The sequence below is a fragment of the Anopheles funestus genome, chromosome 3RL, assembly GCF_943734845.2.
Source record: "Anopheles funestus chromosome 3RL, idAnoFuneDA-416_04, whole genome shotgun sequence".
Classification (NCBI taxonomy): domain Eukaryota; kingdom Metazoa; phylum Arthropoda; class Insecta; order Diptera; family Culicidae; genus Anopheles; species Anopheles funestus.
This window is the reverse complement of record NC_064599.1, coordinates 9,261,407-9,284,056: the sequence shown is the minus strand read 5'-3', so window position 1 is coordinate 9,284,056 and position 22,650 is coordinate 9,261,407. Positions and strand designations below refer to the sequence as shown.

Sequence of the window (22,650 nt, the reverse complement as noted above, 5' to 3'; positions counted from 1 at the left end):
AGGAAAAACTTACGCTGCAACTTGTAATGCACTTTCGCGTTACACACACTCACAGCCACGCAGAGACGCTCCGTTGTATTGTAAAATCAGTCAAGGTGGCTGTGCTTTTTGGGAGGGCTTACTGCTTCCGTTTTTCACTGATCCTGCGTTTTTCACTGATACGTTTCTTGTACAACTAACACACAAAACACGTCGGTCTGCGATGACCACGGGGGAGGATTACCACCGGGGGACGAAAAACCAAAAATTCACGCGCGTAATGCACCGAACCACGATACACACGGATGCACCGGGACCCGTTTTATCGAAACGCGCGCGATTACATACACTCACGCACGCACGCACACACACACGCAAACACGCTGGAAGGATTTCGAGTAGAGGGTTGGGAAAACGGGGAGGTTGTTATCGCCGGGTTTTCAGTACACACTCTCACTCACAGCTGAACGAGGAAAAATGGTTCGTGGGGAAGAGAAAGAAGAAAGCGAAAAGATAAACAACAACGGGTATCACGGTACAGTAATAACACAAACAGAAGAACTAAAGCAACCGGCATTTAAACAGAGAGACATTTTGCACGGGATGCTGCTTGGGAAGATGGTGGAGGAAAATTCATAACATCCCTCATGCTTCCTTTTAGCGAGCATTTTCATTGAACCATCCCATCGATCACACTCGCACTCGCATTTTACGACCATTTTGCACAACTTTATCTAAGTACGCATTGGTCGCATGCTACGTTAGCAACCGGATAATCGAGCTTGCACAAAATGCGTTTTGGGGGTTTTTTGGGTAAATTTTTATCACACAAAAAAAACACATCTTTCTAAGGTCACTTTATGGCATACAAAAACACACACACGCACACGAGCACAAACACCATTCACCGTGCTCTGCGACAGCACTTTATCTCGTTTAGGCGGCACAACTTTATCTCGATTGCACGTTCCGTCTGTCACAAGTAAGTTTACCGCCCCGGGGACCAAACGCACCAAACGCTGTTGTGCGTATGTGTGCGTATGTGTGTGTGTGGGGGCTGGTGTGCGTATGTGTGTACGAGAGCAAACGAGTGTGGGGTGATTTGGGATGCTGCCAAAGGGGAAGTTGGGAGGTATCGACTGGCTGGCTGCCCGGGGGGGAAACACACACACACACCTTTCTTTACACTAGATATAAAATATTCCCAGCTTCCGATAAACCTGCTCCCGGTGAACCTTCACACGCCCGTGTGAGTGGGGGACGAGCGACGAATCTAGTTGACAGAAGACGGTCGGTCCGGTTGGTCTCGAACATGGAACACTTGTCCTCGGTATGAGATGTGAGGAGAGTGCGGGAGACGTTGGGGGGGATGGTGAAAAACACCCGGGCTAAACTGCAACCTTTACTTGCGTTTTGACAACCGGGGAAAAACTGTTGGCGCATTAAAAACCGAACGAGAGGGCAGCAGATACACACAGGTTGACAGGTTTCGGGTATGTTCGATCATAGCAGGCTCGTTAAACGTGCCGTGCCGTGGTTTTTTTGCCTGGGGATTGTTCTGCGCTACTAATTGTAGCTAAATTTCACACAAGGCACAGATTGTTCGACGCGTAAAGAATGCCCCCGTTTAGCGCCTTTCAGCAAACAATGAAAGAGGTCGCCTAGGGTGTCTTAGTGCCCGATATGACTTTTGTTGTAAGGTGGTTACTACGGCAGATCTTCTTCTTCGTACTGCCAAAAATGAAACTCTCGTCACTTCTCAACCACACACACGCACACACGTACACGTTTAGTCACTGTTTTTCTACGCAATGTTCAATGTTGGCTGTACCGTGACGGACCGATCTACCGATGGTGGCCAGGCACGGGAGTCCTTGTTGGAGCCTGCCCAGTACATCTGCCCCGGAAAATGGGCAGCCCCCGGGCAAACAGAGACCCAGCACTAACTTGCGCGCACAAACACACACACACCGTGGCCCGTGTCACGGAACGTATAAACAGCAAGCGGAATAGCAACGACGATGGATGGTTCCAGCAAATCTTCCAGCGTTTTTCCCTTTTTTGGCTACCTGCCGTACTGTTGTTCTTGGGGGGGAGAGTTTGGAACTAATGAAGGGCCCAACACACTGCAGCTGCAGCTTTTGCCAAGACGGGGACGCACCTACACGGGGTCCACATACAAACAGACACACACACGCAGCCAAGTACGAGCGGGTTGGGAAAATCCTGTACCTTTTTTAAGTCGCGCGTGTACACAGCCGAGACGCAAACGAACGGTGCTGGCGCTGGTTGCTGCTGCTGAAATTTTATTTTTCTCCCTGTTTTTTCTCGCGTTTTCTGTTGCTCTTGCGTGCTCGCTCCGGCTGCTGGCAAATGTCACTGCGGGATGTAGCTGTCTCGGTTTCGCACACGCACGCACGCACAACGGAGCTGACGGTTGGTCCCGAGCACCCGTATGTATGGAAACGTTCACCCACGAACGTGCATCAAAACGCCATTTCGCTTATAAATCCCACTTGAACATTATGCAAAGCATTACTGTCCATTAAAACTGTGCAAACCTAACCTTCATGAGCTTTTCTACCTACGTTTCGGCACGAAAATTAGTAAAGTATGGTGGAGAGTGTTTCGAGTACGTTTGTCTACTCGGGTCGCTTTTGGCAGTTCGCTCGCAACACTTTCCCTAGGAAAGACAGCACCGTGGATACTTTTCGGTCATGAGGAATGTCGTTTGGATGACGTTGGATGGAACAAATTACACAATTCGAAATTGCACCTGAAATATTAATTTTGCAAATCGTCTCAATATGAGAAATTTTTATTTAATGTTTTAATAAATCTATGCAAATCTAAACCAGCAACGGAGCTTACATTTTCAGCTCTGAGAAAAATTTCTTCAAAGCAAGTGTCGCTTGCAAAGAATTTTGTTTTGAATCTGATACTAATTTTGTTCATTTTTTTCAAGAGGTTAGGGTAAGGATGAGCGATGATTTTACCAATTTATTCAAAATTACCATCAAGTTGAATTCTTTTTCAAAATACCAGAAGCAAACTGTCACCATTGTCAATTGAACACCAAACATCGCATTTACGTTATCTGGGAATTGTGCTTCTGTCAAAAGTGTGTTTATGCTAAAAAAAGTGTTCGGGTCGCGTTCTTTTACCAACAATTGGAGCGAAAACTTTTGCACGGCAATTACACTTTATTATAGGCTTCTAAACTGCATTAAAGATAGTACAAGATGAAGTTGGTCAGGTTAGTAATTGTGAAAGCTACCTTTTACTTGTATGAGATCGCAACTAAATAGAAAATACGTCCTTCGGAAGGACGCTTATTCTAACCTCAAACGGATGCTAATGAACCGGTTTTTCGATTTGTTTGCAGATTCCTAATGAAACTCAGCCACGAAACGGTAACCATTGAGCTGAAGAATGGCACACAGGTTCACGGTACGATTACTGGTGTGGATGTAGCGATGAACACGCATTTAAAAGCGGTGAAAATGACCATAAAGAATCGAGACCCGGTTACACTCGACTCACTCAGCATCCGCGGTAACAACATCCGATACTACATTCTGCCAGACAGCTTACCGCTGGAAACGTTGCTAATCGATGACGCGCCCAAGACGCGAGCAAAGAAACGTGAAGCGAATCGTGGAGGGCCGCGTGGTCGTGGCAGAGGTACGCGAGGGGGCCGCGGTGGACCACGGGGCGGTCGTGGCGGTGGACGCGGACGCGGAAGACGCTAGATGCGATCGCTGGACAGGTCGCAACCATCCTCAAACATTAGCCATAAGAGACAAGTTCATTACATATAAATATTTGAGTCATTTCGAGCGGATACTACACAAACGAAATAAAGTTGTGAAAAGTGGTAAGCTTGCTTACAGATGAACATGACTGGCCACACCGCAGTTTCGTTTAGTGAGCTTTATTTCGAATCCAGCGGTCATACACCATTTACTAGTACGTACAACCCATAGACCAAGAAACAGATGAAGAACAAACAGGCCGCCACCGCAAAGGATTTGGAATTTTCTTTGTGCATTTGTTTTAACTGTTCTTCTGTTGTTTCCAGTAGTTTGCCGATTTCCTTCAACTCGAGAGCCATCTCACGTTTTCGATCTTCAGGAAGACTGGGATCATTCAAGTTCATTTCCAACCTTCGGATGCGTTGGCGTAAAGATGCAATCGTGTCATCAGTAGTTTGGATCTGAAATCAAAAAACCATACATTAACCAACGTTGTTCCTGTATCGCTAAATACCTACTGTTCCGCTGACCTGTTTCTGCAATGGGCAAGGCTCCATGATGGAATGTAAAGTTATTAAAATAATCACAGATCAGTGTTTCACGGAACGTTGTTTTCAATACAGTTTTGTTTGAAAGTGAAGATGCTTTTGATACCAAGTCAAAAGGAAGAAGTTGCGACGAAAGCATATACAGTGAGTGAAGGCTTATGTGGGACAATGCATAACGCATGCAATTGAAAAAATCGGATTTTTTCTTTTTTAAACAACTAAATCATAACTGAAATATGTTTTATAAGGAAATCGCCATTTTTTCCATAAAAAAAACTGAATATTCACCTTCTCTCCCAGACACAGTTCGGTTTCCACCAACTGTAGCCTATTTTGACAGCCGCTTATTCGATGTCAAACACGCGGGCGATAAAAGCAAAATAAAGAAACGTGTGTGCTTAACTTCGGTCCAGAAATTGGTAAACAAGACGATAATTCGTTTGATTTCTTACTACTTGGCCATTGAATATAGTTACCAAATGGCTCTACATATTACAAACCCCACGGAAGGCCAATTGCAGCTACACTTGACCACCAAGCAGAAACAGTACGTATTGCCTCCCTTGGTAAGTCACGGTAGGATCATGCTCATGCGGCTTGTATTGCAGGTATGCCGTGCCGGATTTTCCATACTCGATCCGCGCCAATGTTGGATGCACCGAGCTAAATGTGTTGCTTAGCACATTGCTTAAGGACTCGGGCAAAGAAGAATTCGGTAAAGTGAAGTTTGATTTTCTTCTGAATGGAGAGTACTTAAAAGCTTCACTGTCGCAGCATTTGAAGGAGCGCGAAATCTCGTTCGAAGACACGATCGAACTCGAGTACGTTGAACGTTATCCCGCTCCTGAGCCGCAGGATTGTCTGTTGCACGACGATTGGGTATCGGCGGTTCAAGCCAAAGATGGTTGGATTCTTACCGGAACCTACGACAACACTGTAAATCTGTGGAACACTAAGGGCAAACACAAGCTCACCATTCCCGGCCACGTAGCACCGGTGAAGGGAGTGGCATGGATTTCATTGAACGCACAGACGGGTGTGTTTGCCAGTGCTAGCCACGATCAAACCGTCATGATCTGGGAGTGGAATGTAGCCGCCAACTCGGTGGAGTGTGTACATGTATGCAAAGGACACGAGCGTGGTGTTGGCTGTATTGCGGTCAATCCGTCCAAGTCGCAAATGGCATCCGGTAGCATGGACACGATGCTAAAAATTTGGTCCACTGAGCTGCACAGTGGCAAAGGAGAACCGTCCGCCACAAAGAAGGCGAAGCTGGAGCAAGATAATGTCCGTACGCCGGTAATAACTCTAGCCGGCCATCGGGAGTTTGTGTCCGGCGTACAGTGGATCGACGATACGACGGTCGCTACTTGTTCCTGGGATCACACAATTAAGCTGTGGGATCTCTCACTTGGAGGAATCAAAACGGAATTTACTGGCAACAAATCGTTCTTCGATCTGAGCTACTCTCCCTTGAATGGAATGATTATCACCGCTTCTCCGGATAAAAATCTTCGCCTTTATGATCCTCGATCGAAACGTACGTTGTTACAAATTTTACATCATAGTGTAGAGTGTGGATAAATAACTTCTGTTTTTTTATTGTTTTAGATGGTAATTTTGTTAAAAACACTTACTTTGGACACTCACAATGGATACAGACGTGCCGCTGGTCAACGACCAGCGAATATCTGTTCGTTTCCGGCGCTTACGATAATTGCGTCAAGTTGTGGGACTATCGCTCTCCAAAGGCACCGATCTTCGAGCTGATCGGCCACGAGGATAAGGTACTGGCCTGTGACTGGTCTAATCCGAAGTACATCCTTTCCGGTGGATCTGACAACGCCCTGCGTGTTTTCAAATCTAAAATAGCAGTTAACAATGCAGACGATTGAACAATTGCGTTTAAATTAAGGAACATGAATAATTGTATGATTGGAAGTCTACGATACGAAGGACGTGTAGCTTTCATCTAATCGTATCGTTTTATATACCGAGGGGTTGGCAATACGCAAGGAATATAATGATACATTTAGGGATACACGAAAGTTTTCGTTTTATATTTCTTTCGCTATTTAAAGCAAAAAGAAAAGAAAATTAATTTTATTGTTGTCCAATCCAAAGCGTTACCTTCAAAACGCTTCGTGTGCAGCGTTACATACTGTCATCGATTATTTGACGTTTCATTGTGGTTGATGATTTGCAACATTCATTTGGTACCGCAGAACAAGAAGTAAGCGCATCTCTACCTTTTGCCCTAGTGTTTTTATTAAAGTTATCGTATTTCTCAGGTAAAAATGCGTGAGATAAGTACCATGGACGTTGATCTCCCGCGGGGAGAAGGATTTCGATCGTATTTTGTGCAGAAAATCGAAGAACTGCAGCTTATTGTGGCGGAGAAGAATCAAAACTTGCGTCGTCTCCAGGCACAGCGAAATGAGCTGAACGCCAAGGTTAGGATGCTGCGGGAGGAACTCCAGCTGCTGCAGGAACAGGGCAGCTACGTCGGTGAGGTAGTGAAACCAATGGACAAGAAAAAGGTCCTCGTCAAGGTACACCCCGAAGGCAAGTTTGTTGTCGATATAGACAAAAACATTGACATCAACGACGTAACGCCTAATTGCCGTGTGGCGCTGCGCAACGAAAGCTACACCTTGCACAAGATTCTGCCCAACAAGGTGGATCCACTGGTATCATTGATGATGGTGGAGAAGGTCCCGGACTCGACCTACGAGATGGTCGGTGGTCTCGATAAGCAGATCAAGGAAATCAAGGAGGTGATCGAACTGCCGGTCAAACATCCGGAACTGTTCGATGCACTCGGTATCGCTCAACCTAAGGGTGTGCTGCTGTATGGACCTCCTGGAACTGGCAAAACACTTTTGGCCCGTGCCGTCGCTCACCACACCGAGTGCACATTCATCCGCGTGTCCGGTTCGGAATTGGTGCAGAAATTCATTGGTGAAGGATCCCGAATGGTCCGTGAGCTGTTCGTAATGGCTCGCGAGCATGCACCTTCCATCATTTTCATGGACGAAATCGACTCGATCGGCTCATCGCGTATCGAGTCAGGTAGTGGAGGTGATTCCGAAGTACAGCGTACGATGTTGGAGCTGCTGAACCAACTGGACGGCTTTGAGGCGACAAAGAACATTAAAGTCATCATGGCGACGAATCGAATTGACATTCTAGACCCGGCCCTGTTGCGTCCTGGTCGTATCGATCGTAAGATTGAATTCCCGCCACCAAACGAGGAAGCTCGTCTGGACATTCTGAAGATCCACTCGCGCAAGATGAATCTAACGCGTGGTATAAACCTGCGTAAAATTGCTGAACTGATGCCTGGTGCTTCGGGTGCGGAGGTGAAAGGTGTCTGCACGGAAGCTGGCATGTACGCGCTGCGTGAACGCCGTGTGCATGTTACACAGGAAGACTTCGAGATGGCCGTCGCGAAGGTGATGCAGAAAGATTCCGAGAAGAATATGTCCATTAAGAAGCTGTGGAAATAATCTGCTCCATCTCACCGTCAAGAGCTTTTCGGGAAGTTTGCTCTGAGATATCTTTAAACAATAAAATATACTTTCGAAATATTATAAACGTCTTTGGTTTACGGTCAACATTACTCGGGATATCATTTTTTTTTGTTTGATAAACTGAATTTAAGTTTGATAATTTTTTGTAAAATGTAAACACCCCGTAGAAAATAATATAACAATCAGTGCATTTTTCTGTCACCGACTGTATGTAACTTCTGTCAAAGATGTCATTTACCTACCGAAGAAGAAGCCGATATAGAGGAAATAAAAGCTTTCCGGGCTAAACAGTGCAAAAACGACGCGGAAATAGTAAAATTTATTGTATTTAACATATATTTAGTGGCACACTGTTATATGCGACTGTTTTAATTGAGTGTACGTAGAACAACACAAGTGCAAAGTGCTCTGTGCATCATAGTTAAGTGTAGAAAATAGAACAAAAGTTATCGACAAGCTATCTTCCTAAGCAATAAAATGGCTACTCAAGCAGTAAACAAAACCGGCTCCGGATGGCCTCGACGAAACAGCCACGGCACGGGATTGACGGAAATGAATAAACTACAGACCAACCAATCGATGACGCTAAACAGAACTATCAATCTGTAAGTACTATCACAGCCGACCACACGCTCCGATGGAACGTGCCTTATTCCGTATTTGGTCCTTATATTCCATTCCAAAATGGCGCACTGGAGCCGGATGTTGTAACTGTGTTTCACTCCTTTTTTTGTTTGTCTGTTGCCGTAGCTATCCATTGACAAATTATACGTTCGGAACGAAGGAACCATTGTTCGAAAAGGACCCATCGGTGCCCGCCCGTTTCCAGCGGATGAGAGACGAGTTTGATAAAATAGGAATGCGCAGATCGGTGGAAGGTGTTCTGCTGGTGAGTTGGGCGATATGATACTGGATTTGCATGTGTGTCATGTATAAACGTCGATATTCTATCATCTTAGGTTCATGAACACGGTCTTCCGCATGTATTGCTGCTACAGCTGGGTACGACTTTCTTCAAGCTACCGGGAGGAGAGCTTAGTGCCGGGGAAGACGAAGTGGAAGGTCTAAAACGACTGCTGACGGAGGTAAGTTGAAGAGGATTCCATTTTTACTCGGTTGATCGAAAATTTACATGAAAGAAAGAAAAAAAATCTATTGTAAAACCACTGGAAAAAATATTGTTTAATCCCGCTAGCGATTTTTGTTCGATGGGAAGTTGTATTGAGGCAGGAAATATGCACCAATTAATTATTGTTTAAATTGCAGAAATTTCTTGCGAACATTGATGTGATCAATGTGATAAAAAAGTGTTATAGAGAATTAAACTTCGGATGATATTACCGGAAACAAAACTGTGGCCGAAACTATATGATATACGCGCCTTAGTAAAATCACATGCTCTAAAAGAAATGTTACATGTAGATTTAAAACAGTTCAGCGTTGTAAAACCTCAAACGTTCATAATATATCATTTCTTTATTTACTCACTTTGGTTTGCTATTCACCATGTTCGTGATTTGTGTTTAATACAATGATAGTAAATAGTTAACTCTTGAGCCTGTTAAAATGTTGGAGCAATGTCTCCCACACGTTGAACTAAAACATAAAAGCCTGTATTGTACCTTACTAACTCTTCACTGTAGTATTGATCTATTGGTTGAACAGATGATACAAAGCAAAGAGCAAACACTAACGAACGGGGAAAGGTATTAATGCAGAAGAAATTGTTTTGTAACTGGCATATACCATTTCCGCGCTCCGGCAGTGTAGGTAAGAATAGACGGCACTGTTCAATATAATCAAAAGAAGAAGCAAAAAAATATATTTAGATATTGCCCGATGGTCACTGAAAACTCATGTATAACTCGCTATATTTTATCCAACTGTTACTATGTATATATGATTATATTTAAAAATTTCATTCCTAAATCCTTAAAATTTCCCTCGCAAATCCAAAACCAACCGAAACAAACAAACAAAAAAAAAAACACACACACACACACAAACCTCCCTCCTTTAGACTCTAGGGCGACAAGATGGCGTGAAGCAGGACTGGATCGTCGAGGACACGATTGGCAACTGGTGGCGTCCGAATTTCGAACCTCCGCAGTATCCGTACATCCCGCCGCACATCACGAAGCCGAAGGAACACAAGCGTCTGTTTTTGGTGCAACTCCACGAGAAGGGTAATGTGATAGTAAAACGAATCTCTCATACGTATGTTTTGTTTTGATCAATGCTCGAGATGGCGCACCGGTCTCGTCCGCATTGGATAGTTGGTCGATAAATGTGTGCGCGGATTAGTTGTGTAGGATCGAGCGCTTCTCGCAGATGCTTAAACGTGTTTGACAAACCCGCAAGAAAGAAGATTCTGTATAATGAATATGAATAGTAATGGAAAGCTTTCATTAAAAAAAAAACATGATGGACTTTTGTAAAGAAGTTATTGTACACTTTGGAGTGATGATAAAGATGATGATGATGATGCTAGTTAGACAATGAACAGAAAAAAAAGCTTTGCACACATTCACTCGCAACGGAAGCGAAAGAGGATTAGCTTTATCAATCTTTTTACGTGGAGTTATGTTTTGTATCTCTTGTTTTCTGTAAATTTTGTAAATTGATAAAGCAATCCTTTTATAAGAAGCGCCACCATACCCTGAAGATTGTAATATGTTATATAGCACTGGTTAGCAAAAGAATTGGATTTGTAAAACAACTTTGAAAAACCTTGCTGTACACGAAGGTTTACCACGCGGATCGAGCTGCTCCTAGTTGATTTGAATAACTATACAAAACATTGTGATGCGAAATAGGAATATATGCAAAAGCAAATTGTACTACAATAATCCAAAAGTCTGGTCACCGTACTCTGTACTGTTTAGCCAAAAAACGATAGCGCTACGTTAGTGATAAAATCTTGTAATCAAACTACTACTGTTCGTGTTAAGCTAACAATACGATTGTGAACCTTTGTATGAAGCTGTAATGGAACGTTTGCCTAACGTTTACCCTTGCTCTGTCGCACTTTAATGTTAATTTCTTTTCTTTCCACCTGTCTCCTCTAAATTGTGTAGCGCTTTTTGCTGTACCGAAGAACTACAAGCTAGTAGCGGCACCGTTGTTTGAGCTGTACGACAATTCTCAGGGCTACGGACCGATAATATCATCGCTGCCGCAAGCACTCTGCCGGTATGAGCGCGTCTACTTTTTAATTGATCTCTATTCTCTTTTAACTAATATCTCATTTATTTTTAATTCCCTCAGGTTTAACTTTATCTACATGTAAACAACTCGGCGCCCTCATACCACAATTGGATATTGGGATATTTCCGCCACACTGGTTCACTTAAGCATCCCAATTGATGGAAAAGGCAGTAAAGAGCCACCAGTTTAGCGGGAAATGAACAAACGATAGGACATGCCGGTGTGTATGTGTGTGTGTTTGTACTTTGGAAACACTGAGGTGAACTATTAATTTAGAAACCGACACTATTTTAGAGCGCATGTTGTACATGAAAGAGATTTTTTGTCACTTACCTTACACATATATACCTTACTTTAACACACATATAAATGTAACGAATAAATAATTTACGTACCTTCTTCGGTGAGCCGGAGAGACACGAATGCGAAGCTGTTAGAAGTCGAACAATTCTTCACGGGAAAGGCTTGGGGAGTAGCGATCCGGCTGCTGTGTGTCATCCTCGGCGTAGCCACAAAAGGTACAATCGTAACCATTGGTGGTCCATTGGTGATTGGAGGCGCTTCTGTAGGAAACGTGCTCGTTTGACCATGGTGCACGATTCGAAGAACACAGACAGCATGGAAGCTGTGATTGATTATCCGAAGCGCCAAGACAAAAACCTTGCTGACGTTCGTCGAACCCGTCTAGTAATCCTCCCTGTAGTTGCTGATCTAAAGAAAGCTTCGTTCGGAGCAAATTGGCAGTGTTCTGACTCAAACGCGCTGCCAGTGTGGACATCAAGCGTTCGTACTTGAAGCCACGTCCCGTGTGCAGCACTTCCAACAGCACCAGGATGTAGTTTTGTGCCAATCGTAGTGTATCGATTTTGGATAGCTTTTGTGGCGTTGTACTTGATGCGCCGTGATCCACACTAGCGTCCGACCGTACCGAAGCGGTTGTCACACTCGCCGGAAGCGGTACGCACATCCGCAAACGATCCAGCGCATCGTTTAACCCGTGCATACGGTTCCGTTCACGCAGATTCGCTTTTTTGCGCTTAACCAGGGATAGAACACCTCCACCGGATGGTTTTCTTTTTCGGCGTACTCTTTCTCCGCTGGTCGACGTTGCGTTGGGGGGCATTTAATATGGCACGCGGCAAATGCACTGCAGCAAACTTTAATGCTAATTGCGACGCATCGAGCGTAATATATTGCCCTATATATTGGTTGACCATTTTCCCGGTAATCTAATTTTCCACCTTATCACTGATAAGATGCCCTCAAAGGGAAAATTGACGAGGAAAAGCTTCGGTAGTAAGGGTGTTATCGTAGGTGAATTGTCAATACTGGTAAAGTGGCGATAATTACCCCAACCAGAGACGACCGTCCTGTGTACCGGTATGCGTTAAACATGTTATTTATGTTGCGATAACTTTTCTTTTAACCTCTTTAGGATATTTGTAATAAAAAAAGAGATATCCGTTAACGGCACACAGTGAAAAGCATTTAAAAATAATAGTGTAAAAGTTTAAACTGCTGTTTAGCATAATTTCGATGCGACACGCACCGATGCGTACATTTTGTTTCATTTTTCTTCGTAAGAACGTATTGCTGTTTGCCTTGCGATTCCAATGCATAGTAATTGGCTTGTTTAAATACGGGGGTAAAGCACCTGAAGGGCGTCGGCGCATCAAAGTCAAGCGCGATGACGGTTGTTGCGTGCGGACGTTAACACATGCTGGTTGCCTAGAGAAGCGTTTGAATGCTTCCGCGTTCACGTTTTTCGCATGCTTAGAATGTTTCATTTGAAATGCTACGAGAAAGAAAAAAAAAACGCACCGGTTGCTATGATGTGGGAATAGGTGGTCGGTTGTTTGTTTCAATCAAATAGTTTGACAGTAGACCGCACACGAAACTTTAGTCCTGCAGGATATTTGTCTAGATAGTGGGCGAAAACCTTCCACTCGGTCAAGGGTTTCAGTTTTCGTTCACCGCCCGGTTCCGAACATTCGCACGTAGAATTCGTTCCATTTCAGCATTCGTCGTTTGGTCAATCTTTAAAGATGTCTATAGTTAACATCTACATTCACGACGAAAATATCTACAACGTCGAGAAGAAACCGCCCGAAAAACCTCCCAAACCTCCACTCTACCATTCCCGCTTCGAGCACCAGGTCCGGCAGGAGACTAAATCCTCCAAGGATGCTCACCGTACGATGGGTTTCTCGAAGATTCCACTGCCCGGGCCGAACGAGTTTCTCAAGAAAAACTGTGGACCACGCTATCGGGCCACTAAATCTGCCCCGGTACGGCTCTGTACCAGCCACAAACCGCCCGTTCCGAAACCGAACGAATCGCCCACGTGTCAGGTGCTGAAGGTGGTCGATTTCAAAAAGGAAAACATCAAAAAGGCTGTAGCGGCCAACCCGAAGAAGGCCCGGCCACGGTACGCCGATACACGCAAGGGAGATTTTCACGATCTGGAAAGATCGGGCCTGATGCCGATCTACATGTGTCGGCCCAAGTTCGGCAAGGTGCCACAGTATTTAATGCGCAGGAAGAAGGATCTGGCCGCACAAAAGGAACGTCTGATAGAGGATTGCTCACAGCAGAAGCCACGCTGTACGTACATTTCGCAGGAGGAACGGGTCGAATTGCTGAAGGTAAGATTTACTGCCCGCACAGAACGGATCGTTTATGTTTTAAACTTCAAACTTTCCCTTTGTGCTATAGGGTTTGAAGAAAAATTGGGAAAAATTACAGCAAGAGTATCAGAGCCTTCCGCTACTGACGGACACGGTACCGAAGATGATACGCAAGGCAAAGTTGGAAAATAATTTGAAACAACTGGAAAAGGATATTCTAACAATCGAAAACAACCCATACATCTACCTGTACGACGAAGAGCACAAGGACGCATAATAACGAGCAAAAAAACGATCTTCAGTGCTTGAGAACCGTGTGGCATTAGAGTTGCTTTTCTATCTCTGGTGGAAAATTACTCCGTATACTTATCTTTTCTATTGGATACTATTTTAGAAATGTGTTCTACAAACCCCTCACTCACAGGATATGTGCACTTCTTGCGTGGCTGACCTTTTGGGCACGATTAAATAAATTGTGTGTGTGATTTTATAGAAGATGGTGTCTGCGAAAAAACGCTTTATCCGGAAAGAAAGCAACCGAATTGAACAAACTCAAACAACGTAGGCACTGCGAAGGTGAGAGAACCTGATGCTTATTGAAATTTCGTTACAGTTTTCAGTTTTATTACTCTCGTGATTCCTTAATGCCTATCGCTTGCTGCCCTACAGAGTTAAACGTTTTGCATTTCTTTAAACGGTGCATCACAGATGCAACACTTGCGATAGTCAACCAATGTCGTATCTTGTTCAAATATCGTCTTCAACACTTCCGACCGCACCGAATATCGTTGGCACATTTCGCACGTAACCTCGTTACTTTCGAGCGTTATCTGTATCTTGGTCAGTATGCACCGAAATACCTGATGCTTGTCCGGACAGCATTGACTGTTGGGCGCGATAGCAGCATCACAGAACGAGCAAACCTCATGCATAATGTCCGGTGTATGGATGGGGTCTACGCTGTTCAGCACCTGGTACAGTAGGGGGTTTAGATTCGTCAGCAAGTATCCGTAATCTCCAACGCATGGTTCTTCGATGATGGTACGGATGAAGTTCCGCAAGCAGCGCAATGCATTCTGCTGCAAAGGATCCAGCACAGACCGGATGGTGTATAATTCCGCCAGCCAACGTACGATCCGGCTCGCATTGATCACCTCGATCAGGCTACAGATAAATTGGTGCTGGGTGTGCAGATTCTCCGTAATCGCTTTGCAGCGCTTCGTCTGATAGCTGATCTTCGCGCTAAGCTGTATTAGTTGCAGCTTCAGCTGATACATCGATTGTTCGTTAAGCGACAGCACCAGCGGGATGTCTTCCAGCGGTTTCAACGTGTCCAAAATTCTATTGCCATGAAATCGTACCATCTCTACCGCATCGTGATAATTGTCCAGTTTGTTGGTTTTGTTTAGCAGCAAAGCTCTTAGCGCGTCCTTTTGATTAAATCGACAAAAAAATATACAGGTCGGTGCACGCAACATCAAATGGTCGAATCGTCGCGAAGGATAGCCAAGATAAAACCACCCGGTGCGGGTACGTGACGCAGCGACACCGTACAATGCGTACGAACCTACATTTAGATCGTTTTTTACTTCTTGCACCGCAATCTGCATACCGTTCCGTGAGCGCGAACTACTGATAAAAACGTTAAAAATCTTTCCTGGCAGCGTGGTTACGATGTAGCTGCGTGAACCCACCTGCTGCAATCCGGTGATCATGAAATTGTCCATATTCAGTGTAACGGAACCGTGCAGCGTACCATCGAATGCTGTCTCCAGCGCTAGTAAATAAGTTCCTTTTACGGCGAGTATCACTAGCTGTTCGTCGCCGTTCGGTTTTCGCTCCACTTCACACTCGATCGCCGAGATGGAAATGTCCTGCTCGAGGTAGGTGGCAATGTACTCTGCACAGTAGGTGACCTGTTGGGTGGCAGCGTCCTTCCCGAACCGGTACACCCCCAGCCGGCCACTTTCGAGTCCGACCAGCAAAAAATGACGCTGCCCTTGTACGGCCACGTATTTTATAACGCGCGATGCTTCCTCCTCCTGGTGTACGTGCTCAATCTTCGGACAGTTCGGCTCTAGATGGCAGAGTACGATTTTGCCCGACTTTGTACCGAATGCGAATCGAACCGGACGTTGGTGGATGACGCTTTCCCACGAGAAGCACGTTATCGTCATCTCATCAACCATGATCTGCAGCTCTTCGAAGGTATCGATCTGATGCTGGTCGTATATGTGGGACTGCCATGTGTCGGATACGTCCACGTACGTGTCCCAGCCCGTTTGCCACCGTTCCTCCAGTCGGTAAATCGTAAGCTGTCCCATATTGTTCAGATTCGCTATGAGATGGTCGCGAGGGTTGTCCTCGAAAATGCCGACGGGAGATATCCACGATTGGACGTTGCAAATGTACACCTTGGCAATGTTGGGGAAGAACGTTTGATCCAGCATTATTTGCTTGCGCTGCTCTACGTTGCTAGCATTGTACAGCATGTCTTCGCGCGCTACCAGAGCACCGGTGGGACGTGCATTGGAACATTTGATGCGCGACAGTTCGTAGCAAATTGCACCGTCCTCGACGACGTGTCTGTACTTTAGCCTTAGCACAAGCGTGTGTTCCTTGGCGCATACTATCACTACTTCCCCGACACAGCTGATCGTGAACGGTTGAATAATTTCTTCCGACTGTTGGAATGTTGTTAGCTCTTGCATTTCCATCCTGGCGTGTTGTTAAGAATGTTCCAAGTGTCCTGAAATATTTCAAGCAGAATTATTTCATTTCAACAAACACGGGACGCGGGTTTTGTAGTACGTAAGCACTCCGAAAGAATCTATTGCTGATATCTTACTTACGTTTTGTAATTCGATGGCTTTGTGCTGCAAACTGCACTGGTTTTCATTAAAATAAAAATCACTTCATGTAGAATAAGCATTCATTTCATACACGCTCTGTCAACAACTGTCGGCATTTTTTGACAGCACGCAGCACAAACCAAACAAACACCCAAGGAAGTGCACCGGTTCCGCGCCTTGTGAAGAAATAATACTAATTTCACTGGGATTCTTCTTTAAAAAAGTACGTTTAGGGAATTATTCAGTGTTTCTGTGTCGTGCTAGTGCTAAACGAACACCCCGTTATACACGATGAGCGGTAAAAAGGGACTCGAGTTGTTGCGCAGCATCGCTACTGTGATGACCAAAACCAACGGCTATGATAGATGTTTACAGCAGGTAGGTGCAGCTCCATTTACCTTTAAACCTATTATTAAGATGAATATTGGTCTTAAAGTTATGTGATTTATGTATTATAATTCACGAAAATACGCAGGAAACTATTGTTTTATCGTTGTGCGAGACTGTTACATAAACAGCGCGTTTGTTATGCTTTGCAGTGGTTGTAAACAAAGATGTCCGGCATGATTTGACAGAATGCCCCAAGAAACAAAATTGTTCAAGTTTTTATCGAAAATAAAATTCAAATAGAAGCGCAATTTTAGTACAGTAGTAGTAATTTAGTAGTAGTAAAGATTTACCCAGATTTTTGTGCGATTTCGTTTGGAAACATGCAAATCATTCTTTTCTTTTCTTTTCTAAAGAAATACTCTTTGCTGAGTACGGGTGTCTTTCGCATGACGTCTCTGGGCACTGCATTCCAAATGCTTGTACTAATTTTAAATGTGGGACTTTCACCATCTTCCACCTTCAGCTCGTAATGGTCAGTGGCGGCGATGGACGATGCACGGCCGAGTTTAAGGTACAGGAGGAACACTTGAACCGCGCGGGTGGTTTGCACGGAGGATACACGGCCACGATCGTCGACGTGGTCACTACGTACGCGCTGATGACGAAGGAAAATGCAACACCTGGCGTTTCGGTGGACATACACGTGAGCTATCTGAAAGGTGCCCGACAGGGTGATGAAGTCATCATTGATGCGAACACAGTTCGTGCAGGTAGAAATTTAGCATTCCTCGAATGCGAACTACGCCACAAGAAGGACAATTCAATCATTGCCAAAGCATCACATACCAAATATATAGGAAGTAGTTAAATGGTATTACACCAAAAAAACAACAGAATCCAACATAAGGGTAGTATGGTAGAAACACGAAATGGGTGTTAGGTGATATGGTTTAGGTTCTTTTTTTGTTTGTTATCTGTTTGGTTTGAACTGCTGTTCTTGTGTACGCTTTTAGTAGATACAATAAAACGCAAACAAACTGTACAACTTTCTTCAGCACCTTTGGTTGTTTCGTTCGGAAAAGAAGAAATAGCTAGTAAAGATCGATTTATTTTCCTTTTCAAATTTTCTCCAGTAAGTGGTTGTTACTATAATTGGTTTGATTTTCGTTCCACACGCGTCTCGCGCTCAATAATGCCTATCAAGGAAGAGAGGGGAACAGTTTCGTGTTTGTTTTCGTCTTCTTCGCTTCGAATAAAATTTAGTCTAATGTTTGCCTCCTGATCTGGACACTTTCCCAGTTCTGCACCCAATACAATCGTGACCTTTTATTGATTCGAGGGCAATGCTGGATGCCACTGTCCGATAGATGTAGCGTTCGATCGTGCAGGTCCGATCTGGTTTTACTAGAATATCTTTTGCTCTAGTCAAGGTGAAATTGAACGTTTTTAAAAAAGTATTTACAGTAAGTAATAATAGTTAGTAGTAGTTGTCGTCAACCGGTAAGATAGCATCTCAATCCGAGATGATTACGATATGCTGCCGCCATGGTAGCAAGTCCATTCGTAACGAACTCCCCCCGTTTGGCACCGCTTTAGATGAGCGTCGTTCGTAAGTGGACAGTGGATTCCTGTGAATCGCGTCTCGATATAGTGGCCATGTCCTGATTGGGTTTCTTCACACCAAAACAAACTGATCTATATGACCTGGGATTACTATGCTGTGTACGCTGATGGGACAGTCAATTGTCTGGTACGGTGTATTCTCACCAACGAAGAAATCTTACCACTAAAACTTGCTATAAATGGCTGTAATCGCGCTAAAACTAGTTTGCAAACTTCGATAAATTGTAGAGACTATGTGTTTACTTTCCTTTACTATGCTCTTCATACGGAGGCGTTTGTTTTTTTGTTTTTACTGTAAATCGTGGCAAATGTGTTTAGTTGTTCAATTTGATCAGTTCTCTAATCGTTGGATAACCAAGAGTCAAGGGATTCTCATGTAACTGATATCAGTAATATGGCAAATTGAATGTTTTAAACGGAAAGAAATACATTGATTCGCACCAAATTCCGGATTAGTGATCTAATAATCTTGCTTGACACAACCTACAGTCCCTAGATAACATACAGGGCTGCCTAAGTGGAGGACACTAACGCTTAATGCAGCTAAGGAAACGTAAAACGTCTATCAACGTTAATGTAAAAGTACAACCCGACGGAAAGTGTACTGTGGCACATACATAACTGAGTCACATGATTAGAGATATAGTTATGGTAACTAGCTGGCTGGTTTCACTTCTCTTGACCCTCTTTTTCCCTTTCCACCCTTCAGTAATATTTGATATCGCTGTTAATTGTGTGCACATGATCACTACTGATCGCACTAGAAGATCCACCCGCGACCATCCAGTTCAGTCCAGTCTGCTAGAATACGATTCCAAGATGTGGTGATTCGATAGAATATGGATTTGATCAACCGTCAACTCGATGCGGCATTCACTTAGATTGACGCGCGTCAGGAAGATTTTAACATGACTCCAAATTGGTACGGAATCCATCTCGTCTCAGCGTCGTCGTCTACTTACGGAGTATCTTTAATGATAGTGGTCATCGTTCCGCTGTCGTCTGACACGACACATGCCGGACAGCATTTGCCCTGCTCCTTCACCAGCACCAGATTGTTCTCGCAGATTAGCTCCGCACACTTCTCCGTCTCGCAGCTGATCTGATGATGCTCACACTCACACTTGGTACAATCGTCTCGCATCCAGATTTCGTTGTTTAACCGCTTAATTCCCTTGCTGTCCACGCAATGTCCGTGTGGTTTCCCTTTGGCCGGATTCGCACTACCACCTCCAGCGCCAACGTTAGCACCAGCGGCAGTCGCTGCCAGGACTGCTGCCGAACACTGCTGTTCCAGGCGACGTATTTTCCTTCGCATCTGCTTCATCGACTTCTGGAAACTTTCGATCAGTGCCTCCAAACCCTCGATCCGCTCTTCGTTCATGTCATCGTCAACAAACGACGAATCTTCATCCAACTGCTCGAGATGATTATCGTTCAGTGCGTAATGTCCTTCATCTTCGGGCAGCGATCGCTCCAAGCCATCTCTCTGCTTCTTAACGTCCACTTTGTCGGCAGCTGGTAGGGCACGCTTTGCGCGACTTACCGATCTTCGCTGACGCATCAGCGGTTCGAATCGTTTGTGATGGCGCGAACAATCCGTACAGTCGACCCAGTGCTCCAGATTAACCTGCGGGATCTCATCGCAACGTTTGTAGCCACCTTGCTTTGCCGGTAACACAAACACGTTGTCCGTGATGGTTGTAATGTTATCGCCATTGTCACAAACAATACGTCCCAGTGAGGCACGCTTGATCTGGGCCAACTGTTCCGGCTTGAACACGTCGTTCTCGTACCAGAACCGATCACCGTCGCGCAGTGCACGGAACTGACGCACCAAAACACAGGTAAACAGTGGACCCATCTTTGCTCCGGGCAGCTGATCCTCCAGAATACCGCCAACCCACAGATCGATGTTACTCGGATGGCCGTACAATTCTTTCAACTTTTGCCGCACTGCAGGATCAGATATTTCGTCCTTGAGATCATCAAACTCCGACGCTACTTTCATACCGCAAAGTTTCCGATAGTCGTTATACCCGGGTAAGGCGTGATCACGCGATCGCTGGATGTTGATCGCGGCCAGATCTAGTGCTACAGCGTGTGCCACCTCGAACAAGCGCTCCGTAAGATCGGTGTTGAGGTTTTGGTTGGGTTTTTTCAACTTAGCCGGCACACTGTATAGTCCTCTGAGCAACGGATCCACACCTCCTTCGTACATCAAACGCCACGGTGCGAAGAACGCTTTATGCAGTGGAAGATGACCTTGCGTTATCGGTTGATAAGATTCGTTCAGCCGATGAAGCATCGGATTGATGAGGCTGTGTCCAAATCGGAAGGCAGCCGTTGCAAACTCATTGAAAACGGTCGGATTCACGTTCGAGTCATACCCCCGGTACTCACCCAGCTGGGCCATACCACGCTCTCCAATCACCAGCGGCAACCAATGGTCGTAGGTAATGTGTTGCATGATAGCTCCAATAATCTTGCGACTTTCGTAGTACAGCTTGTCCCCATCCCAGTGCGGGTTAATGCGGTGCAACTGTTCCGCTAGCCGGTTGTGCTCGCGCATCCACACAATATGCATCGTCGTTAGGCCGAGCTGTTCGTTCACACGAATATCGCCTGCCGTGAAGCAATTGATCTGACTCTCGTCCAAATCTCGCCGACAGTCCATACCGTCAGTCGGTGCGGAGAAGGGCAGCAATGGTTTCTGGTTCGGGAAGTGTGGACCATCCCGCAGCAGACCCTGCTCGGTGGTTAGATTGCGAAGCTCCTGAGCGAATGCCTCGGTATACCCATACACCTGGGACGCATCGATGAAGGAAGTCAGTTGATTAATCTGTTCGCGCGGTTGCACACTGCCGAAAAAGATGGACGTCATGCCTGAACCGCAAACGGCACTCGATCGCACAAAGTCGATACACCGTCGATTGCGGATGCGAGGATCACCGGGTGGAATATCGATGGGATAGCATGGAGCTGCATACTCGCAAGTCTTCTTACAGTCAACACCATCCCAGCTTTCGGATGTTACCGACGGTATGGCGTGGTCGAGATCGTGATCAAGAAATTGTCCCCACTGCATCACCATATGTGTGATGCGATCGTCCGGCGTGATGGTGCTGGTTGAGATTAGGCTGGTCGAGACGAGTCGGGCACTGGGCTTTTGGAACCCGTTGTAAACAGCCGAACGATTCCACCCGATTGGACTATTGAAGCCATTCTCGTACAGCGGCGGAAGGAGACGCTGGAAACCGGTCAGGGAAGAACCCCAAGCAGGATGTTTGTAGTTGTTGCACGTCCCATCCAGCGAGCGGTACTTCGAGTGGAAGCACAGATCGGAGCAGTTCGGTGTAACGCGGTGCGCCATACAGCCGGACAGTTGTTCCAGCAGGTCGAGATATTCGGGCGACAGGAGATCCTGATACCAGAAGTCGGTAGTGTTGGTGGTTAGGTTGGCACCAGTCTCGACGTGCTTCCGGATGATTACCAGCGCTCGCTCGTACACTTCGGCCGCACGGGCAATCTCGCGGGCTGGGCCGGTCGGGAAGCGCACGATGCGGAACAGGTCATCGTGGTACCGTGTTGTGTTGTGTCCCGTCGCAAACATACGCCCGATGGTTTGATTAATGGCCATATCCACCTCCCGGGATGCTTCAGCAATCGCAATCCGTACGTACTGATCGCCCGGCAATGCTTCCGCCTTCTTCCTGCAAATACCGCACAGAAAGGAAGCGTGTGTTTAGCATGCAGCACTACATCTGTTACCCGTGGCCACTTACTTCACCGTCAGCATACCGCTGGCCGTCGCACGTCCGTACTTGTTCAACAGCGAACACTCGTACCGGCCCTCGTCCGTTAGCGTGATGTTAGCGACGAACAAACTGCCGGCGGATGATATACGGTACTTGTCTTTCGGGGTTATGGTACGACCTTCCTTTTGCCATTTGATCTGTACCGAGATAAAGACGGGGAAAGAAACAGAAACCAGAAACAAGTTATAATTTGTGGCTGTGGAAAGAACCAATATTGCGAACATTCGTTACCAACAAAGTGTAGTTGGTGGAGGACACGGTTTTGCAGAGCGATAAGAACAACTTGTTTGGCAACCCAACAGAACACCAGACATTGTCCTTTATTAACGGATTTTATTGGTCACCCAGCCCCGATTGCCGATGTTGTCACAAATCAAC

The 22,650-nt window shown here is 45.4% G+C and overlaps 11 protein-coding genes across 17 annotated transcripts in view; 6 read left to right on the top strand and 5 right to left on the bottom strand.

Annotated features, from left to right (window-relative positions):
- Positions 1 to 2,584, bottom strand: part of LOC125768625 (neurocalcin homolog) — a 116,898-nt gene extending 114,314 nt beyond the window's left edge. For 2 of the 5 annotated variants that reach the window (XM_049436570.1, XM_049436575.1), the window contains exons 1-2: positions 2,212 to 2,434; positions 14 to 442 (exon numbers count right to left, since the gene is read on the bottom strand). The gene's annotated coding sequence lies outside the window, so the exon portion shown is untranslated. Of the gene's footprint in view, positions 1 to 13; positions 443 to 868; positions 885 to 2,048; positions 2,181 to 2,211; positions 2,435 to 2,567 lie in introns of those variants that run through there. The other 3 variants (XM_049436573.1, XM_049436571.1, XM_049436572.1) reach the window with 3 other exon arrangements.
- Positions 2,585 to 3,061: 477 nt separating this feature from the next.
- LOC125768629 (probable small nuclear ribonucleoprotein Sm D1) lies at positions 3,062 to 3,879 on the top strand. The gene is made up of 2 exons (XM_049436579.1): positions 3,062 to 3,235; positions 3,365 to 3,879. The coding sequence occupies exons 1-2, from the start codon at positions 3,222 to 3,224 to the stop codon at positions 3,729 to 3,731; spliced, it is 381 nt and encodes a 126-aa protein (XP_049292536.1). The 5' UTR covers positions 3,062 to 3,221; the 3' UTR covers positions 3,732 to 3,879.
- An 18-nt stretch (positions 3,880 to 3,897) lies between these two features.
- Positions 3,898 to 4,510, bottom strand: LOC125768630 (uncharacterized). The gene is made up of 2 exons (XM_049436580.1): positions 4,265 to 4,510; positions 3,898 to 4,195 (listed from the first exon to the last, which is right to left on the bottom strand). Exons 1-2 carry the CDS (start codon positions 4,289 to 4,291, stop codon positions 3,932 to 3,934), a joined length of 291 nt encoding a protein of 96 aa, XP_049292537.1. The 5' UTR covers positions 4,292 to 4,510; the 3' UTR covers positions 3,898 to 3,931.
- A 116-nt stretch (positions 4,511 to 4,626) lies between these two features.
- Positions 4,627 to 6,328, top strand: LOC125768619 (ribosome biogenesis protein WDR12 homolog). Its single transcript, XM_049436556.1, has 3 exons — positions 4,627 to 4,829; positions 4,891 to 5,822; positions 5,894 to 6,328. The coding sequence occupies exons 1-3, from the start codon at positions 4,762 to 4,764 to the stop codon at positions 6,175 to 6,177; spliced, it is 1,284 nt and encodes a 427-aa protein (XP_049292513.1). The 5' UTR covers positions 4,627 to 4,761; the 3' UTR covers positions 6,178 to 6,328.
- Positions 6,329 to 6,396: 68 nt separating this feature from the next.
- LOC125768620 (26S proteasome regulatory subunit 8) lies at positions 6,397 to 7,879 on the top strand. The gene is made up of 2 exons (XM_049436557.1): positions 6,397 to 6,515; positions 6,574 to 7,879. Exon 2 carries the CDS (start codon positions 6,580 to 6,582, stop codon positions 7,789 to 7,791), a length of 1,212 nt encoding a protein of 403 aa, XP_049292514.1. The 5' UTR covers positions 6,397 to 6,515; positions 6,574 to 6,579; the 3' UTR covers positions 7,792 to 7,879.
- A 145-nt stretch (positions 7,880 to 8,024) lies between these two features.
- On the top strand, positions 8,025 to 11,445 carry LOC125768622 (cleavage and polyadenylation specificity factor subunit 5). The gene is made up of 6 exons (XM_049436559.1): positions 8,025 to 8,420; positions 8,566 to 8,704; positions 8,775 to 8,900; positions 9,836 to 10,001; positions 10,893 to 11,007; positions 11,083 to 11,445. The coding sequence occupies exons 1-6, from the start codon at positions 8,293 to 8,295 to the stop codon at positions 11,102 to 11,104; spliced, it is 696 nt and encodes a 231-aa protein (XP_049292516.1). The 5' UTR covers positions 8,025 to 8,292; the 3' UTR covers positions 11,105 to 11,445.
- LOC125768623 (class A basic helix-loop-helix protein 15-like) lies at positions 11,445 to 12,153 on the bottom strand. Its single transcript, XM_049436560.1, has one exon. The coding sequence runs from the start codon at positions 12,143 to 12,145 to the stop codon at positions 11,456 to 11,458; it is 690 nt and encodes a 229-aa protein (XP_049292517.1). The 5' UTR covers positions 12,146 to 12,153; the 3' UTR covers positions 11,445 to 11,455.
- A 906-nt stretch (positions 12,154 to 13,059) lies between these two features.
- On the top strand, positions 13,060 to 14,144 carry LOC125768621 (enkurin). The gene is made up of 2 exons (XM_049436558.1): positions 13,060 to 13,667; positions 13,738 to 14,144. The coding sequence occupies exons 1-2, from the start codon at positions 13,068 to 13,070 to the stop codon at positions 13,924 to 13,926; spliced, it is 789 nt and encodes a 262-aa protein (XP_049292515.1). The 5' UTR covers positions 13,060 to 13,067; the 3' UTR covers positions 13,927 to 14,144.
- A 111-nt stretch (positions 14,145 to 14,255) lies between these two features.
- On the bottom strand, positions 14,256 to 16,618 carry LOC125768617 (uncharacterized). Of its 2 annotated transcripts, none has more exons than XM_049436553.1 (2): positions 16,502 to 16,618; positions 14,256 to 16,398 (listed from the first exon to the last, which is right to left on the bottom strand). In XM_049436553.1, the coding sequence occupies exon 2, from the start codon at positions 16,364 to 16,366 to the stop codon at positions 14,321 to 14,323; it is 2,046 nt and encodes a 681-aa protein (XP_049292510.1). In that variant the 5' UTR covers positions 16,367 to 16,398; positions 16,502 to 16,618; the 3' UTR covers positions 14,256 to 14,320. The 2 variants fall into 2 exon arrangements, with proteins under 2 accessions (XP_049292510.1, XP_049292509.1); XM_049436552.1 differs by having other exon boundaries at positions 16,498 to 16,610.
- Positions 16,619 to 16,762: 144 nt separating this feature from the next.
- Positions 16,763 to 17,876, top strand: LOC125768627 (acyl-coenzyme A thioesterase 13-like). Its single transcript, XM_049436576.1, has 2 exons — positions 16,763 to 16,879; positions 17,355 to 17,876. The coding sequence occupies exons 1-2, from the start codon at positions 16,793 to 16,795 to the stop codon at positions 17,697 to 17,699; spliced, it is 432 nt and encodes a 143-aa protein (XP_049292533.1). The 5' UTR covers positions 16,763 to 16,792; the 3' UTR covers positions 17,700 to 17,876.
- A 1-nt stretch (position 17,877) lies between these two features.
- Positions 17,878 to 22,650, bottom strand: part of LOC125768615 (peroxidasin) — a 42,894-nt gene continuing 38,121 nt past the window's right edge. For both annotated transcript variants that reach the window (XM_049436549.1, XM_049436550.1), the window contains 2 exons: positions 22,240 to 22,409; positions 17,878 to 22,167 (listed from right to left, as the gene is read on the bottom strand). In XM_049436549.1, the coding sequence (XP_049292506.1) occupies positions 19,413 to 22,167; positions 22,240 to 22,409 (2,925 nt within the window). In that variant the 3' untranslated portion in view covers positions 17,878 to 19,412. The remainder of the gene's footprint in view (positions 22,168 to 22,239; positions 22,410 to 22,650) is intronic.

Bases quoted from the DNA above. Each gene is read 5' to 3' on its own strand.
- LOC125768630 (XM_049436580.1), bottom strand. From the start codon at position 4,291: ATGGAGCCTTGCCCATTGCAGAAACAG. The intron at 4,196-4,264 runs GTCAGCGGAACA...TTTTGATTTCAG, and splicing joins CTTGCCCATTGCAGAAACAG to ATCCAAACTACTGATGACAC.
- LOC125768619 (XM_049436556.1), top strand. From the start codon at position 4,762: ATGGCTCTACATATTACAAACCCCACGGAAGGCCAATTGCAGCTACAC. The intron at 4,830-4,890 runs GTACGTATTGCC...CTTGTATTGCAG, and splicing joins TTGACCACCAAGCAGAAACA to GTATGCCGTGCCGGATTTTC. The intron at 5,823-5,893 runs GTACGTTGTTAC...TTATTGTTTTAG, and splicing joins TTATGATCCTCGATCGAAAC to ATGGTAATTTTGTTAAAAAC.
- LOC125768620 (XM_049436557.1), top strand. From the start codon at position 6,580: ATGCGTGAGATAAGTACCATGGACGTTGATCTCCCGCGGGGAGAAGGA.
- LOC125768622 (XM_049436559.1), top strand. From the start codon at position 8,293: ATGGCTACTCAAGCAGTAAACAAAACCGGCTCCGGATGGCCTCGACGA. The intron at 8,705-8,774 runs GTGAGTTGGGCG...CTATCATCTTAG, and splicing joins CGGTGGAAGGTGTTCTGCTG to GTTCATGAACACGGTCTTCC. The intron at 11,008-11,082 runs GTATGAGCGCGT...TAATTCCCTCAG, and splicing joins CTGCCGCAAGCACTCTGCCG to GTTTAACTTTATCTACATGT.
- LOC125768623 (XM_049436560.1), bottom strand. From the start codon at position 12,145: ATGCCCCCCAACGCAACGTCGACCAGCGGAGAAAGAGTACGCCGAAAA.
- LOC125768621 (XM_049436558.1), top strand. From the start codon at position 13,068: ATGTCTATAGTTAACATCTACATTCACGACGAAAATATCTACAACGTC. The intron at 13,668-13,737 runs GTAAGATTTACT...TTTGTGCTATAG, and splicing joins AACGGGTCGAATTGCTGAAG to GGTTTGAAGAAAAATTGGGA.
- LOC125768617 (XM_049436553.1), bottom strand. From the start codon at position 16,366: ATGGAAATGCAAGAGCTAACAACATTCCAACAGTCGGAAGAAATTATT.
- LOC125768627 (XM_049436576.1), top strand. From the start codon at position 16,793: ATGAGCGGTAAAAAGGGACTCGAGTTGTTGCGCAGCATCGCTACTGTG. The intron at 16,880-17,354 runs GTAGGTGCAGCT...TTCCACCTTCAG, and splicing joins ATGATAGATGTTTACAGCAG to CTCGTAATGGTCAGTGGCGG.